The sequence below is a fragment of the Peromyscus eremicus genome, chromosome 17 (assembly GCF_949786415.1).
Source record: "Peromyscus eremicus chromosome 17, PerEre_H2_v1, whole genome shotgun sequence".
Lineage (NCBI taxonomy): Eukaryota > Metazoa > Chordata > Mammalia > Rodentia > Cricetidae > Peromyscus > Peromyscus eremicus.
This window is the reverse complement of record NC_081433.1, coordinates 58571930-58586432: the sequence shown is the minus strand read 5'-3', so window position 1 is coordinate 58586432 and position 14503 is coordinate 58571930. Positions and strand designations below refer to the sequence as shown.

General features: G+C 52.4%; 1 protein-coding gene across 1 annotated transcript in view; it reads right to left on the bottom strand.

Moving 5' to 3' along the window:
* Positions 1-7027: 7027 nt before the first annotated feature.
* Nwd1 (NACHT and WD repeat domain containing 1) overlaps positions 7028-14503 on the bottom strand; it is a 55894-nt gene continuing 48418 nt past the window's right edge. Inside the window, 3 exon segments of the mRNA XM_059244701.1 lie at positions 7028-9314; positions 10555-10660; positions 12010-12560. Of these exon segments, the coding sequence (XP_059100684.1) occupies positions 9013-9314; positions 10555-10660; positions 12010-12560 (959 nt within the window). The 3' untranslated portion in view covers positions 7028-9012.

The following is a 14503-nucleotide window of genomic DNA, read 5'->3' as shown; positions in this document are numbered from 1 at the left end:
GGTGGCAGGTACCTTGACCCAATAAGCTGTCTTGATAACCTGAAAGATTCATTTGACTCCAAGTTTTGTTGGTTTTGTTTGTTTGTTTGTTTCTGGAGGGGGGTTGCTCACCTTCATGCTTTCTTTAGTCACTATATAGACCAGACTGGCCTCAAACACAGAGATCTGCCTGCTTCTGCCTCCTGAGTGCTGGGATTCAAGGCCTGCGCCACCCTGCCTGACCCCTTGCTTTGGGTCCATGGCAGACAGCATATGGTGGAGCCAGCTGCCCAGAAACAGAGAGGAAGAATGTCCCAGTGACCTAACTTCTGCCCGTGAGGCCTGACCTCTCACAGGCTCCACTTCCTCCTGGGGAGCATCCTGGAGAAAGATCTCTCCTTCCTTTTGGATTTTAGTTTTCTTTTCTTTTCTTCTTCTTCTTTTTTTTTTTTTTTTTTTTTGTTTTTCGAGACAGAGTTTCTCTGTGTAGCTTTGCGCCTTTCCTGGATCTCGCTCTGTAGACCAGGCTGGCCACGAACTCACAAAGGCGTGTGCCACCACTGCCCAGCGGACTTTGGTTTTCTGAGATAAAAATCCCAATTGTCTGAGGCACAGGCTGGCCTCAGACAATAGCAGTCCTCTGTCGTCAGCTTTCTGAGTGCCAGTATTATTAGCAGAGTGTACCACCACGCCTAGATTGAGGCTTTTTGTACTTAGGCCTTTGAGGAACATTTCAGAGCCAAACTGTAAAGTTACGTGCACTTCCTCACAGTGCATTTGTGCCAGGGTCTGGTCAGGTTCTAAAAGGAAGCAATGGGTTCAAGGATTCAAATACCTCTAGTAGGCTGAGGCTTGCCTAGAATCCCCTAGTGAGGGGCTGGGGACGTGGCTCAGCGGTGGAGCCCCTGCCTAGAATCCCCCAGTGAGGGGCTGGGGGCGTGGCTCAGCGGTGGAGCCCCTGCCTAGAATCCCCCAGTGAGGGGCTGGGGGCGTGGCTCAGGGGTGGAGCTCTGCCTAGGATCCCCCAGTGAGGGGCTGGGGGCGTGGCTCAGGGGTGGAGCCCCGCCTAGAATCCCCCAGTGAGGGGCTGGGGGCGTGGCTCAGGGATGGAGCCCCGCCTAGAATCCCCCCAGTGAGGGGCTGGGGGCGTGGCTCAGGGGTGGAGCCCTGCCTAGGATCCCCCAGTGAGGGGCTGGGGGCGTGGCTCAGGGGTGGAGCCCCGCCTAGAATCCCCCAGTGAGGGGCTGGGGGCGTGGCTCAGGGATGGAGCCCCGCCTAGAATCCCCCCAGTGAGGGGCTGGGGGCGTGGCTCAGGGGTGGAGCCCTGCCTAGGATCCCCCAGTGAGGGGCTGGGGGCGTGGCTCAGGGGTGGAGCACTGTCTAGAATCCCCAGTGAGGGGCTGGGGCATGACTCAGGGTGGAGCCCCTGTCTAGAATCCCCCAGGGAGATCCCTCCTGCCTCAGCCTCTTGAGTGCTGGCAGGACAACTATTTAGCTGGGTGTGGTGGCCTTTAGTCCCAGCACTCTGGAGGCAGAGGCAGAGGGATCTCTGTCTGGTCTACATAGTGAGTTCCAGGACAGCCAGAGCTACGTAGATTCTGTCTCAAAACAAAAAACAAATAGAAAATTTATCTTTAAAAAAAAATTGTGAACATGGTGGTTAAGTCTTGCTGTGGACCTGACTGGCTGCGGGTTGCCTAGGAGACACTCCTCTGTGTGTATGTGAGGCCTATTTCCAGGGGCCTGGCTTGAATAAAGAGACTGAGAAATAAAGCTGTTCTCCAGTCTACTCATCTGCTCAACTGTGAGCCACTGCCCAGAGTCGCTGCCCAGACCAGGAGCTGAAACAGACCCTTCCTGCTGGATGGTGGTGGGGGCGGAGACTCATGAGAAATAAACTTCACCTGCCTGGAGAAGCTGGAGAACCTGAAACTTGAAAGATTCCTGAGTCCCTCCAGGGTAAGAAAAGCCACAGACTACTGCTAGGGAGGAGACTGCCCAGGAAGCTTCGGGAGATTTTCAGGCCAGCCTGGTGCCTGCTGGAGTCATTAACATCAGCGTTCTAAAAAGGCCTTGCTTCCACACTGGGTCCAGAGGGCCAGGGGTCCCGGAGAAAGATGCTGCAGGCCTCCACTGCTCCAAATGGGCACCCAGGGGGAATGTTTCCCTAGGGTCAGCCTCGGGGGCACAGGCAGCAGCCACTGTGATCATCCTGAGCTGGTGGTAGCATCCACATGGTACTGGTTTTCTGGGCATTTGACTGGTTTTATGGGATCCAAGACTGAACCAGCTGTGAGGGATTCCCCTAAGGTTCCAGGATGCCAGGCAATATATAGGACAGGTCATATTCCTAGAAGGAGGCCATGCAGGGGCCATTGTGGGAAGCTGTGGAGGTGAAACCTATATTGCAATGGAGACCCTGGGAGTTAGTTTGTTCATGATGTGCCTCTCACAGTGCGAGTGTGGAAATCAGAGGAGAGCCTGTGGGAGTCAGTTCTCTCCTTCCACCATGTGAGTTCCAGGGATCTAACAGCACTCATTAGGCTTCAAATGCCTTCATCCACTGAGCCATCTTGCTGGCCCCAGATCCCAGGATTTCTAAGATGCCGGGACTATGGGATGTCTGTCAAAGAAAGATGTAGGCAAGGAGAGGAACTGGCCCAAGAGAGAGGCTATGTGTGGGCTGTTGGTGTCCACACAGTGCTGCCAAGAGTCCCAGCTGCTGGACATAGCGCTTCAGGTATTTTCCTGGCAGGGTTCTGTCTTGCTTTGGTCTGATTTTCCTTGCGATGTCCCTATTCTTTCCTTTTGGAACAGAATGTTTAACCTGTGCCCTTGGATAGGGAAAGGTTGATTGTTCTTACTATGTAGTCCTGGCTAGCCTAGGACTCACTATGTAGACCAGGCTGGTCTTATATATGTTGAAAGTATGTAACTTCCTTGGTATTGTTTTACAGAGGTTGACAGTTAAGGGGTATTGGAGCCTCAGTACAGGCTTCTGAACAGTACTTAGATTTCTAAACAACGTTAGAATTGTTTAGACTTTGAGGGGCTGGCGAGAGGACTCAGGGTGTAGAGGTGCCTACTGCCAAGCTGGGCTGCCTGAGTTTGACCCCTGGCAACCATATGGAGGGAAAGGAAAACCAAGTCCTACAAACTGTCCTCTGATCCACATAGGGATCATGGCAGTGTGCACTGTGCCCCACACCAAATAAAATAAATACATTTATTTTGAGCATATTCAGAGATAAACCAAATGTACCTTGCATTTTGAGATGGCCAAGAGGCCCTAAGGACTGGTGCTATAAAATATTATTTTAAAGAGTGTCACTTTTGTTTATGCTGCATTTTTAAAACTCTGTGAAGCTGTGTTACTGTGCCTGTCTAAAACACCTGATGGTCTAATAAAGAACTGGCCAATGGCAAGACAGGAGAAAGGATAAGTGGGGCTGGCAGGATGCGAGAATATATAGAAGGAGAAATCTGGGAGGAAAGATTTAGGATCCAGAGATGGAGGAGGACTCCAGGGGCCAGCCACCCAGCTACACAGCAAGCCACAGAGTAAGAGTAAGATTTACAGAAGAGAATGGGAAAAGCCCCAGAGGCAAAAGGTAGACGGGATAAATTAAAGTTAAGTAAAGCTGGCTAGAAACAAGCCAAGCTAAGGTCGGGCATTCATAATTAAGAATAAGCCTGTGTGTGTGATTTATTTGGGTGCTGGGTGATGGGCCCCCCAAAAGAGCAAAGACAAACAGGCTAGTGTGGTGTAAGGTGCCACATGTGCGGAGTTGATAGTGTGGACTAGCCACGGGAGATCTTCACTGTCAGTTTGACTGACAGTCTGTGAGGGCATTTCCACTGAGGTTTAGCTGAGGAGGGAAGATCCACCCGGAACAGGGGTGGAGCCATGCCACGGACCAGAGTTCTAGAATGAACTTTAAACAACGAAGTTTCTGCCCTGCTGTGAGCCACAGACAAAAGCCCCTCCTTCTGCCATGATGGACAGGAGGAGCCCAGAGAAACCCATCCCCTGAAATTGCTACATCTGGTGTTCGCTCACAGCAACTAAATAACGCGGGAATAGCCAGCCGTCTGCAGCAGGGTTTAGGGAGCAAAGTCGTCTGTGGGGGAATGTTTCTACCCAAAGCGTCCTGGGGAGTCAGGAGTCACGCTCCATCCACACCTCTCAGGCTCCATCCACACAACCCACCCCCACGGAAGCCAGGATTTACGTTCCATCCACATCCCCCCTGGAAGCCAGGGATCACACTCCATCCACACACACCCCCAGCCAGGGGGAGGGGGGGTGTCACGCTCTGACGTTCACCCAGCAGTAGACACCTCTAACAGCTTCCCTCTTGTGTACCCACCATCCACCAACTCGGAGCATATTGCTCAGTAACTGAATCTCCCTCAGACTGTTGCAGTGAACACAGGAATTTTATTTTTTGTTTTGTTTTGTTTTTGAGACAGGGTCTTGCTATGTAGACCAGGCTGGCCTCAAACTCGCAGAGATCCTCCTGCCTCTCCCTCCCAACAGCTGGGATTAACCGCCTGCGTGGCCATGCCCCAGACACTGGAATTTTAGGCCAAACGCTATACATCAAAACTTTCCCTGTTATGACAAATGCCTCCTTTCCACGTTGATTAAACCTGATCATGCACATGCCTTAATCCCAGCACTGGGGAGGCAGAGGCAGGCAGATCTCTGTGAGTTCTAGGCCAGCCTGGTGTATAGAGTGAGTTCTAGGACAGTCAGGGCTACACAGAGAAACCCTGTCTCGAAAAAAGAGAGAAGTGGGGACAAAAAAGTAGCCTTCCCCCGTCTAGGGCTCTCTGCTTAAGCTAAGGATCCTTCAGTTAAATGGTGGGAGACTTCCTAAATTAGCATTCGCCAACACTGGAGCGGATGGAAAAAGAATGTGTTATCTCAATGATAGAATAGTATTCGGCCATAGGGAAGAACATGAAAGATGGTCATTTGTAGCAAAACAGGCAGAACTGCAGGACATCATGCTCAACGAAGTCGACGCAGAATGACGGCGCCACATTTCCTCGCTCATACACTGGACTTCAAAGGACATGGAACTGTGAGGACCAGCTTGGGACAGAGGTGAAGGTGGATAAACTGATGAGTGTGTGCTGCATTCATACTGAAATATCTCATGGGTTCCATTAATCTATACAGTTAATAGGTTAATAAAAATAAAATACTACTTAAAAAATCTAAAGTTATTGTTCAATGCACCTGAGCATATATTTTTAAGCTAAAGCTTAAAATGTATCTTTAAATTTATTACTATTGCTGCGTGTATGTGTGCATGATGGGGGGCGGTGACTGACATGGTGAATGTGTGGAGTCAGTGAGCAACTCGGTGAGGTCAGGTCTCTCTTTCCACTCTGTGGGTCCCGGAGACTGAACCGGCATGGTGAATGTGTGGAGTCAGTGAGCAACTCAGTGAGGTCAGGTCTCTCCTTCCACTCTGTGGGTCCTGGAGACTGAACTCAGCCCATCAGGGTTACGTTCGAAGAGCCATTATTCACCGAGTCAGCTTACTGGCCCATAAGTTTTTTAAAGATTGATCTTATTTGTAAGTGTGTGTGTGTGTGTGTGTGTGTGTGTGTGTGTGTGTGTATGAGTGCAGGTGTCTGCAAAGGCCTAAGGCATTGGATTCCCCTAGGGCTGGTTGTGAGCCACCTGGTGTGGGTGTTAAGAATCAAACTTGGGTCCTTTGCAAGAGCAGCATGAAGCTTAACTGCTAAGCCATCTCTCCAGACTATTATTAATTTTTTTTTTTTTTGGTTTTTTTCAAGACAGGGTTTCTCTGTGTTGTTTTGGTGCCTGTCCTGCATCTCGCTCTGTAGACCAGGCTGGCCTCGAACTCACAGAGATCAGCCTGCTTCTGCCTCCCGCGTGCTAGGATTAAAGGCATGCGCCACCACCGCCCGGCTTATTTTTTAAATGAAATTTGACACTAACATTTTCAGAACTGCTGAAGTGTGCATTTTGGAACCCTCGTTTGGGAAATAACTTAATGAGATATCTTCAAAAGCCTCACTTTGAAGCTGGAAGTGTGGCTGAGCAGCAGAGCTCCTACCTGGAACCCCTCAGGGAGGGGCGGGGGCGTGGCTCTCTGTAGAGCACTTGCCTAGCAAGTCCTGGGTCCCATCTCCAACACCAAGAAGAGTAATGGTTCTTTCTGACTGATGCATTGCTGAGTCTGTCTGGAGTCCCAGGGAGTGGGGGGAGCGCTCTCTCTAAGGTCTGACTGTAGCAGGGCTCCAGGCACAAGCCAGGCTCAGTAGACGGCTGTGAGCACAGTGGAGAGAGCCGTTTCAAGGCAGAGGGTCGGCAGCAAAGCAGGGGGATGCTGGTGTGTCCTGGTGTGTCAGGGAGCTGAGCATGGTCACGACTGTGGTCCAACAGCAAGTGGAGGTGGGAAGATCAAGAGTTCAATAGCGCCGGGCGGTGGTGGCGCACGCCTTTAATCCCAGCACTCAGGAGGCAGAGGCAGGCGGATCTCTGTGAGTTCGAGGCCAGCCTGGTCTCCAAAGTGAGTTCCAGGAAAGGCGCAAAGCTACACAGAGAAACCCTGTCTCAAAAAACCAAAAAAAAAAAAAAAAAAATTCAATAGCACCACTGGCTACACATGGGAGTTTGGGCCCGTTTGGGCATCGTAAGACTGTGTGCGTGTGTGTGTGTGTGTGTGTGTGTGTGTGTGTGTGTGTGTGTGTGTGTATGTACGTATTTGTGGAGGCCTGATAAGACTCTGTGTGTGTGTGTGTGTGTGTGTGTGTGTGTGTGTATGTACGTATTTGTGGAGGCCTGATAAGACTCTGTGTGTGTGTGTGTGTGTGTGTGTGTGTATGTACGTATTTGTGGAGGCCTGATAAGACTCTGTGTGTGTGTGTGTGTGTGTGTGTGTGTGTGTGTGTGTGTGTGTATGCATTTGTGGAGGTCTGATAAGACTGTGTGTGTGTGTGTGTGTGTGTGTGTGTGTGTATGTATGCATTTGTGGAGGTCTGATAAGACTGTGTGTGTGTGTGTGTATGCATTTGTGGAGGTCTGATAAGACTGTGTGTGTGTGCGTGCGTGTGTATTTGTGGAAGGAGGCCTGAGGTTGAGTCAGGAATTGTCCTTGATTCCTTTTCCACCTTATTCACTGAGGCAGGGTCTCTTAATCAAACCCAGAACTCGAAGATGTGTCTAGCTTAGCTAGCCAGAATGCTCAGGATCCTCTGTGACCTAGTTAGCTTTAACCGTCAACTTCACACAGCCTAGAGTCTCCTGACAAGCGAGTCCCAATTGAAGCATTACGCAGATCAGATTGGTCTATGGGCTCTTCCATGGGGGACTATCTTGACTGTTAGTTGATGTAGGCGGGAACCCGTTGTGGGTGGCACTATTCCCTGGGCAGGTGGTTCTGGGGCTACATGAGAAAGCTAATGATCCAGAGAAAGCCAGAAACAGCACCCTCCATGGTTCCTGCTTGTGGCAGTTTGAATAAATGACTCCAGTAGGGACATATATTCAAATGTTTGGCCACCAGGCAGTGGAACTGTTTGAAAGGATTACAGTGGTTAGATGTGGTCTTGTTGGAGGAAGTATCATGGGGTAGGCTTTGAGGTTTCAAAGGTCCATGCCAGGCCCAGTCTCTCTCCCTCTCTCTCTCTCTCTCTCTCTCTCTCTCTCTCTCTCTCTCTCTCCCCCTCTCTCTCCCTCTCTGCCTGTCGGTCTGCAGATCATAATATATCTCTCAGTTCCTTCTCCAGCACCATGCCTGCCATGCATGCCTCCATGCTCCCTGCCATGGTGATAATGGACTAAGTCTCTGAAACTGTAAGCCAGCCCAATGAAATGCTTCTTTTTAAATGAGTTGCCTTTTGACAGCAACAGGACAGTGACCAGGACACTGCTGACCTTCCTTGGCCAGTGCATCCCCTGGCCAGAGGTCATGCTGTGCGCAATAGCCTGCAGCCTGTTCCGTCCCTGCTTGAGTTTTTTCCCTGCTTCCTTCACTGGTGGCCTGTGGCCTGGAAGTGCCTCCCTGCAGTTGCTCTTGGTCAGAGTGTTTCTGTCACAGCAGCAGAATGAACCGAGCCTGTCTCTACATTCTGGGGCTGAGCCTGAAGGGTTCAGAGGGTTGGAGAGGTCTCTAGTTCTCACACCGGGACTGCAGATGCTTTAAGCCCTGAGCCAGCCCTAGCCCACGTGGATTCTTTTTCTTTTTTCTTCCTTCCTTCCCTTCTTCTTCTTCTTCTTCTTCTTCTTCTTCTTCTTCTTCTTCTTCTTCTTCTTCTTCTTCTTCTTCTTCTTCTTTTTTTTCTACAGGATCTCTTTCTGGCTGTCCTGGAACTCACTCTAGGCTAGGCTGGCCTTGAACACACAAGAATCTGCCTGTCTCCGGTTCCTGAGTGCTGGGATTGAAGACTAAGCTGCCAACCATCTAGAGTGGATTTTGTGCATACATTTCGAGTCTCAGTCAGAGCAGGAGCTACAGACAGGCTAACTGTGACCACGTGTGCCAATCACCACTTTCAAAAGGGCGAGCGTGTGCGTGGTGTGACAGACAGTCCAGGACTCTAGCTTCACATACAGAAAAGGAAAGACCTGTAACACAGGCTGGCTTTGCCATGTGGATTCTGGGCTGCAGCTGGATGGTCACTGCCATCCAAGACAGGACAGTGCCCTCCACGTCCCCGAAGTCTGTCACTGTCTGCCACACAGTGTTGCTCTCCAATGGGTCACTCGTGGTCCCCACAGTGATTGCCTATCCTCCCGGAGCCAGCGATTGGCTCAGGATGAGAGTTGTGTCCACTGGGACCAACAGAGGCAGAGCCAAGGCTTTTGATCCAAGGTTGTGGGTTAGGGTGGGAGATCGAGGCGGCTGCTACCTGAGAGGGGCAGGTCTGAGAGCCCCACAGAAAAGGAGGTGGGGAAAACGGAAGATGTCAGAGGGTGGCCTGGGGTCCACAGGGCTTCAACCAGATGAGTCAAGGCTAACCCGCTGCATTCCTGGGCTCCGTGGGCCTTCACAGTATCAGGCAGACCTGTGAGCGCTTATTTGATTTCGATTCCTTTTCCTCCTCGGCCACTGATCCTGTGTCCTGGGAGGCCTCTGCTGCAGCCAGCTGCTCTTCCCTTTGCCTGGTCTTGACCAACCACACTGCCTTCTTGAAGCTCTTGAGAGGGTCTTGCTGGGAGGCTCTGGCCGATGGGCACTGGAAGCGTTCTCTGATGAGATAGCCGTGGCTTGTGGGGGCCATGAAGCCATTGGAGGTGGGGATGATTCGGTTGACCACAGCGTGGACAAACTGGACGGCCAGCAGGGTGCCTGTGATGGGGAAAGGGCAGGTCATGAGAAAACGGGGGCACCGAGGCGGGAAGGACAGGGCAGTGTAGTGTGCTCAGTCTGCAAGCACAAAGACGTGAGTTTGATTCCTAGCACACATGGAAAAGCTGAGTGTGGTGGTGCACACTGGCAATCCCAGTGCTGTGGGTGCAGAGTCGGGGCTCCCTGGGCTCCCTGTCCAGCTGGCTTGGCCTAATCATTGACCCCAAAGTTCATCCTCTCCAGCGCATGATCACTACCCAAGTATAGGGGTGCATATCCACTGGGCACTTTTCACCCTCATGGAGGCCCAGGGAAGAAGCCTGTGCTTTCCCCGGAAGGGTCTGCAGGCCATATGCAGAGGGCGTTGCGGATCCAGAGTATGGGCCTAGCAGGGACATCATGGGTCCTGCAGACACCTCCTAAACTGAGGGACCCAGCTAGAGGCTGGAGCAGGGCTGCTAAGACCCAAAATTGCTCTTTTCTCTCCAGGTCAGAGCCCAGCCCTAGGGGGATGGCTCAGCAGGCATGCTTGTTAGTTCTTGGTGAACTTAGCACGAGCTCTGGTCATCTGGGAAGAAGGAATCTCAGGTATTGAGAAAATACCTGCATCTGACTGGTCTGTGTGGCATTGTCTGGATTAATGACTGGTGGGGTAGGGCTCACTACGGACGGTACCACCCCTGGGTAGGTGGTCCTGGCTGTACAAGAAAGCAGGCTGCACAGCACGCGAGCAGGCCGGTAAGCAGCACCCCTCCACGGCTCTGTTTCAGCTCCTGCCTCCAGGTCCCTGACTGACTTCCCTGAGTGATGGACTACATACAGCCTTTAAGCAAAATGAACCCTTTCCTCCCCAAGTTGCTTTTGGTCAGGACATTTCATCTAGCAACAGAAAAAGCAAACTAAGCCCACAGGGAAGGGCATGCCACACAAGCATGATGCCCTGAGCGTGAACCCCTGGCACCTGCACAGAGGCCAGGTGCGCCAGCATAGACCTGTAATCCCGGTGGGGTGGACCAAGTCGGGATGGGACTCAGTGGCCAGTCAGGCTAGCTGAATGGGTGAGTTCCTGTCTCAAAAACAGCATGGAGGGCTAGGCCAACCTCAACCTCTACCCTTCATTTACATGTGGACACATGGCCAGGTGCACCCCTATGCACATGTGCACACACACACACACAGACAGACAATAAAATAAAATAGGCTTTTCGGTAGCTCAGTCCCATCCGAGAGCAGGACTCACCGTCCAGCGCACTCCAGGCGATGATGGAGCGGTCCTTCATGCCCGCAAAAACGTACTTGTCGTCCTTGGAGAAGCAGGCACACCGCACCCCTCTGCAGTAGGAGCTCTGTGAAGACAGACCGTGTGACGTGCTTTGCATGAGAAACGGCCCCCTGTTCACATGGTATCTGTTGTTATTTACTTGTATTGGTTTGTTGGGGGCGGGGAGCTGTGTGCAAGTCAGAGGATAACTTACACCATGTGGTCAGTGGGGACAGAACTCAGGTCCTCACCTTGGCTGCCAGCACCTTTCCCGGCTGAGCGCTCTCCCCTGTCCGGGATCGTGTGTTCTAACCCTTGCTCTACAGCTGGTGTTTGGAAAGTTCTAGAACCTTTATCAGGTTTGTCCTGCCTGGAGGACGTGGGTCACTGTGGTTCCGGTTTGGGGGCTTTATAGCTCAGCCCACGTCCTGTTCATCCTCAGCTTCCTGTTCCACTAACATGTGAGGCACGGGATCCAGGCGGCACATTCCGGCCGCACCAAGCCTTGGCTCCACCTTAGGCTGTGGCCCCTACAACTGGGAGCCCAGATGACTCTTCCCCGCTTCAGTTGCTTCCGGTTAGGGATCTCGTAACAATGATACCCTTTCCAACTGAGAGATATCCAGACCAGCCTCCACCTGGCCAGCACTGCAATCCGGGCTCCCCACTGGGAGCGGAGCAGAGCAAACCCCAGAGAGACAGAGAAACGGACTTTCTTTTTTTGTTTGTTTGTTTTTTTGTTTTTTTTTTCGAGACAGGGTTTCTCTGTGTAGCTTTGCGCCTTTCCTGGAACTCGCTCTGTAGACCAGGCTGGCCTCGAACTCACAGAGATGCTCCTGCCTCTGCCTCCCAAGTGCTGGGATTAGGTGGCTCAGCCGTTAAAGGCTAGGCTCACAACCAAAAATATAAGAGAAATGGACTTTCTAAGGAGCAAGGTCTGTCTTCACAGAGGTGACAGCGTCAGGGCTATTGCACTGAAGTGCAGGTGCCATGCACCTGTGGGTGGATGTGCATGCATCTGGAGGCCGGGGGACAGCCTCGTTAGGAATACCTTCCTCCTCATTTGAGTCAGCTGCTGGGCAAGTATGAGGACCTGCAACTAATACCCAGTTCCCATGTTTAAAAAAAAAAAAAAAACAGGTAGAGTGGCCCACACTTGCAATCCCAGTTTTGGGGAGTCGTAGATAGGCGCACCCTGCCCACTTCAGCCTAATGGGAGGGCCCCTGGCTCCAGTGAGAGACCCTGCCCCCAAAAACAAGGTGAGGAACGACACCCCAGTTTGACGTCTACCCATCACACACATTGTAAAAATGTACACTCACAGCTAGAAACAGTGGGACCACACACACACACACACACACACACACACACACACACACAAGGAGCGCAGGAGAGAAAGGACGCAGCATGATGTCAGGGCCCAGGCCACGCACCTCATAAAACATCTCGAACATCCCCCTGCAAGCTTGCAGGTCCCAGAGACAGAGCAGCGCATCCTCGGCTCCGCTCACTGCCAGCTGCTCCCCGTGGCTGACCTCCACACAGCTCACCCTGCTCCTGTGAGCCTCCAGGGGGAACACTTGGGACCGTGTGCAGTCGTACAGGAAGAGGCCGCCGTCAGTCATGCCGTAGAGCACGCGGTAGTCGGCCAGCACAGCCACGCTTGCTATGGTCTCGGGCAGCTGCGTGTAAAAGGTGTAGGTGGGGCCCTCGATGGCGGGACATGGGTCCCCGGGGCTGATGTCCAGCACCAGGACGGTGTTGTCATAGGCGATGGCCAGCCGCTCCTCGCTCTTGCTCAGGGACATGCAGTTGACAGCCTTGCGGGCCTCGGGCGGGGGGATGCACAGCACATCTTGCCTGGAATTCAGGGGGAACACAAGCACGATCCCCGAAACCAGGCCTGTGAAGAGGAGCTTAGCCTGCTCCGCCACTTCCAGACACCGGACCTCATTGGACGTGTCCAGGGAATCCTGCTCCTCACCTGCACAGGGAGAAGAGAGTTAGCAAGGGATCATCTGGTTTTCTTAGTCCTGTCCCACCATGTGGGTCCCGGGGCTCGAATTCACGTTTTCAGGCTTGGCAGCAAGTGCCCTTACCTGCTGGACGTTTAGTTGGCCTTAGCTTTCTTAGTTTCTGACCCCTAAAGTTCAGCTTGGGTAGTGTAGTTTCCTGACTGAGCCTGAAGCTAGAAATGGACCCTGCACCCGTACGCATGCTCAGTAACCCCTGAGGCAAATTGAAGCCAGGGCCTAACGCATGTTCAGTAGGCACTGGGGCAAACAAGGGGGACCCTGAGCTCCCACAGGCTTGAGAGGCACTGGGAAGAAATGGTAGCTGAAGCTGGGGCCGGGGCTGTGCTCAGCAAGTGGGTGGGAAGGGCAGAACCTGGGTTTGCGCATGCTCCATAAGACTGCACAGTCAACCTGGCCCAGATGGGCCTTGGGGACCAGCACAGCGGCGGCATTCTCTAGCACCCCCACCCCCACCCCCGCGCCACACCTTCGACTGGCTCTGGGTTAAATTTTGAGACAGGATGTTATGAAGCTATTTCTTCCATATTGAAACATTCTGACAGGAGAGGGGAGGTGCCCAGGCTGTGAGCTGCCTGCAAACAGAGCACGGAGCTCCAGGCCGGCAGCCTTCCCAGTGGCCAGGTGCTGTGTGGGAATTGGGGGACACAGCGGACTTTAGACTTGTGCTCCTCCTGTAAGCCCTTGGTTCTCCCAGCACTTCTTTCTCCGATGTGATTGCTCTGTCTGAGGTGCACAGAAATAGACGCCCAGGGGAAATCTAGCAATATGGGACCTCCCTAATCACCCGGGCCGATCTCCAACTCTTCATCCTCCTGCCTCAGCCTCCCTGGTAGCTGGGATTACAGCCAGGTGTATAACAAGCCCAACTTTAATTAAATGAAAACTGCATCACCTCATCGTCCTGTTTAACTCCCAGGGGTGTCCCACAACCCTCAGGACACAGTGCAAGCACTGTCTCCATTCTCCTTCACATCCTGGTGATTACAGGTCGAGTGTTCAAGCCCCCACACCATGCCAAATTCAATGTTGAACTCCATCCGGGAACTGGAGAGAGGGTTCAGTAGTTAAGAGCACAGGCTCCTCTTGTAAGGGACCTGGGTTCAGTTCCCAGCACCCACATGGCAGCTCACGACAACCTGTATCTCCAGCTACAGAGATCCGATGCCCTCTTCTGACCTCACGGGGTACCAGGCACACATGGTGCATACCTTATACATACATGCCGGCAAAACTCAAACACAAAAAATAAGAAAGAAATTCCATCTACAAGGTGATTTGGGGAGGAGCAGTCTTGGGAGTTGATTAGATTTCTGGGGTGGAACCCTCAGAAAAGGGGTTAGTGGCCTTGTTTAAAGGCGAGAGAGAGAGAGAGAGAGAGAGAGAGAGAGAGAGAGAGAGAGAGAGAGAGAGAGAGCAGAGCATCGCCTTGTTGGGCCAACCATCACAGACTCAGCAAAGAGACGTCTCTGGACCAGAAGTGAGCAGCCCTCACCAGACCTCAGAGCCTCCAGCACCTCTCTCCTTGTCACGCATGTCTGTGCATCTCTGTGTCCGTGTTCGTGTGTGCACATCCGAGGTTGACGTGCAGTTTCTTCAAGTCATTTTCAACCTCTTTGCACATGTATGTGTGGTGTGTGCATGGTCACATGAGCGTGGGTGCAGCTGCGTGCATGTCTACGTGAGTATGTGTGTTGGGGGTGCGTGTGTATGTCGTGTGTACGTGTCCATGTGAGTGGGGTGTTGAGGGGGTGCGTGTGTATATGTGGTGTGTACGTGTCCATGTGAGTATGTGTGTTGGGGGGGTGCGTGTGTGTATGTCGTGTGTACGTGTCCTTGTGAATGTGGGTGTGTGTGTGTTGGAAGTCTTCCTCAGTTGCTCTCTACCCACTCA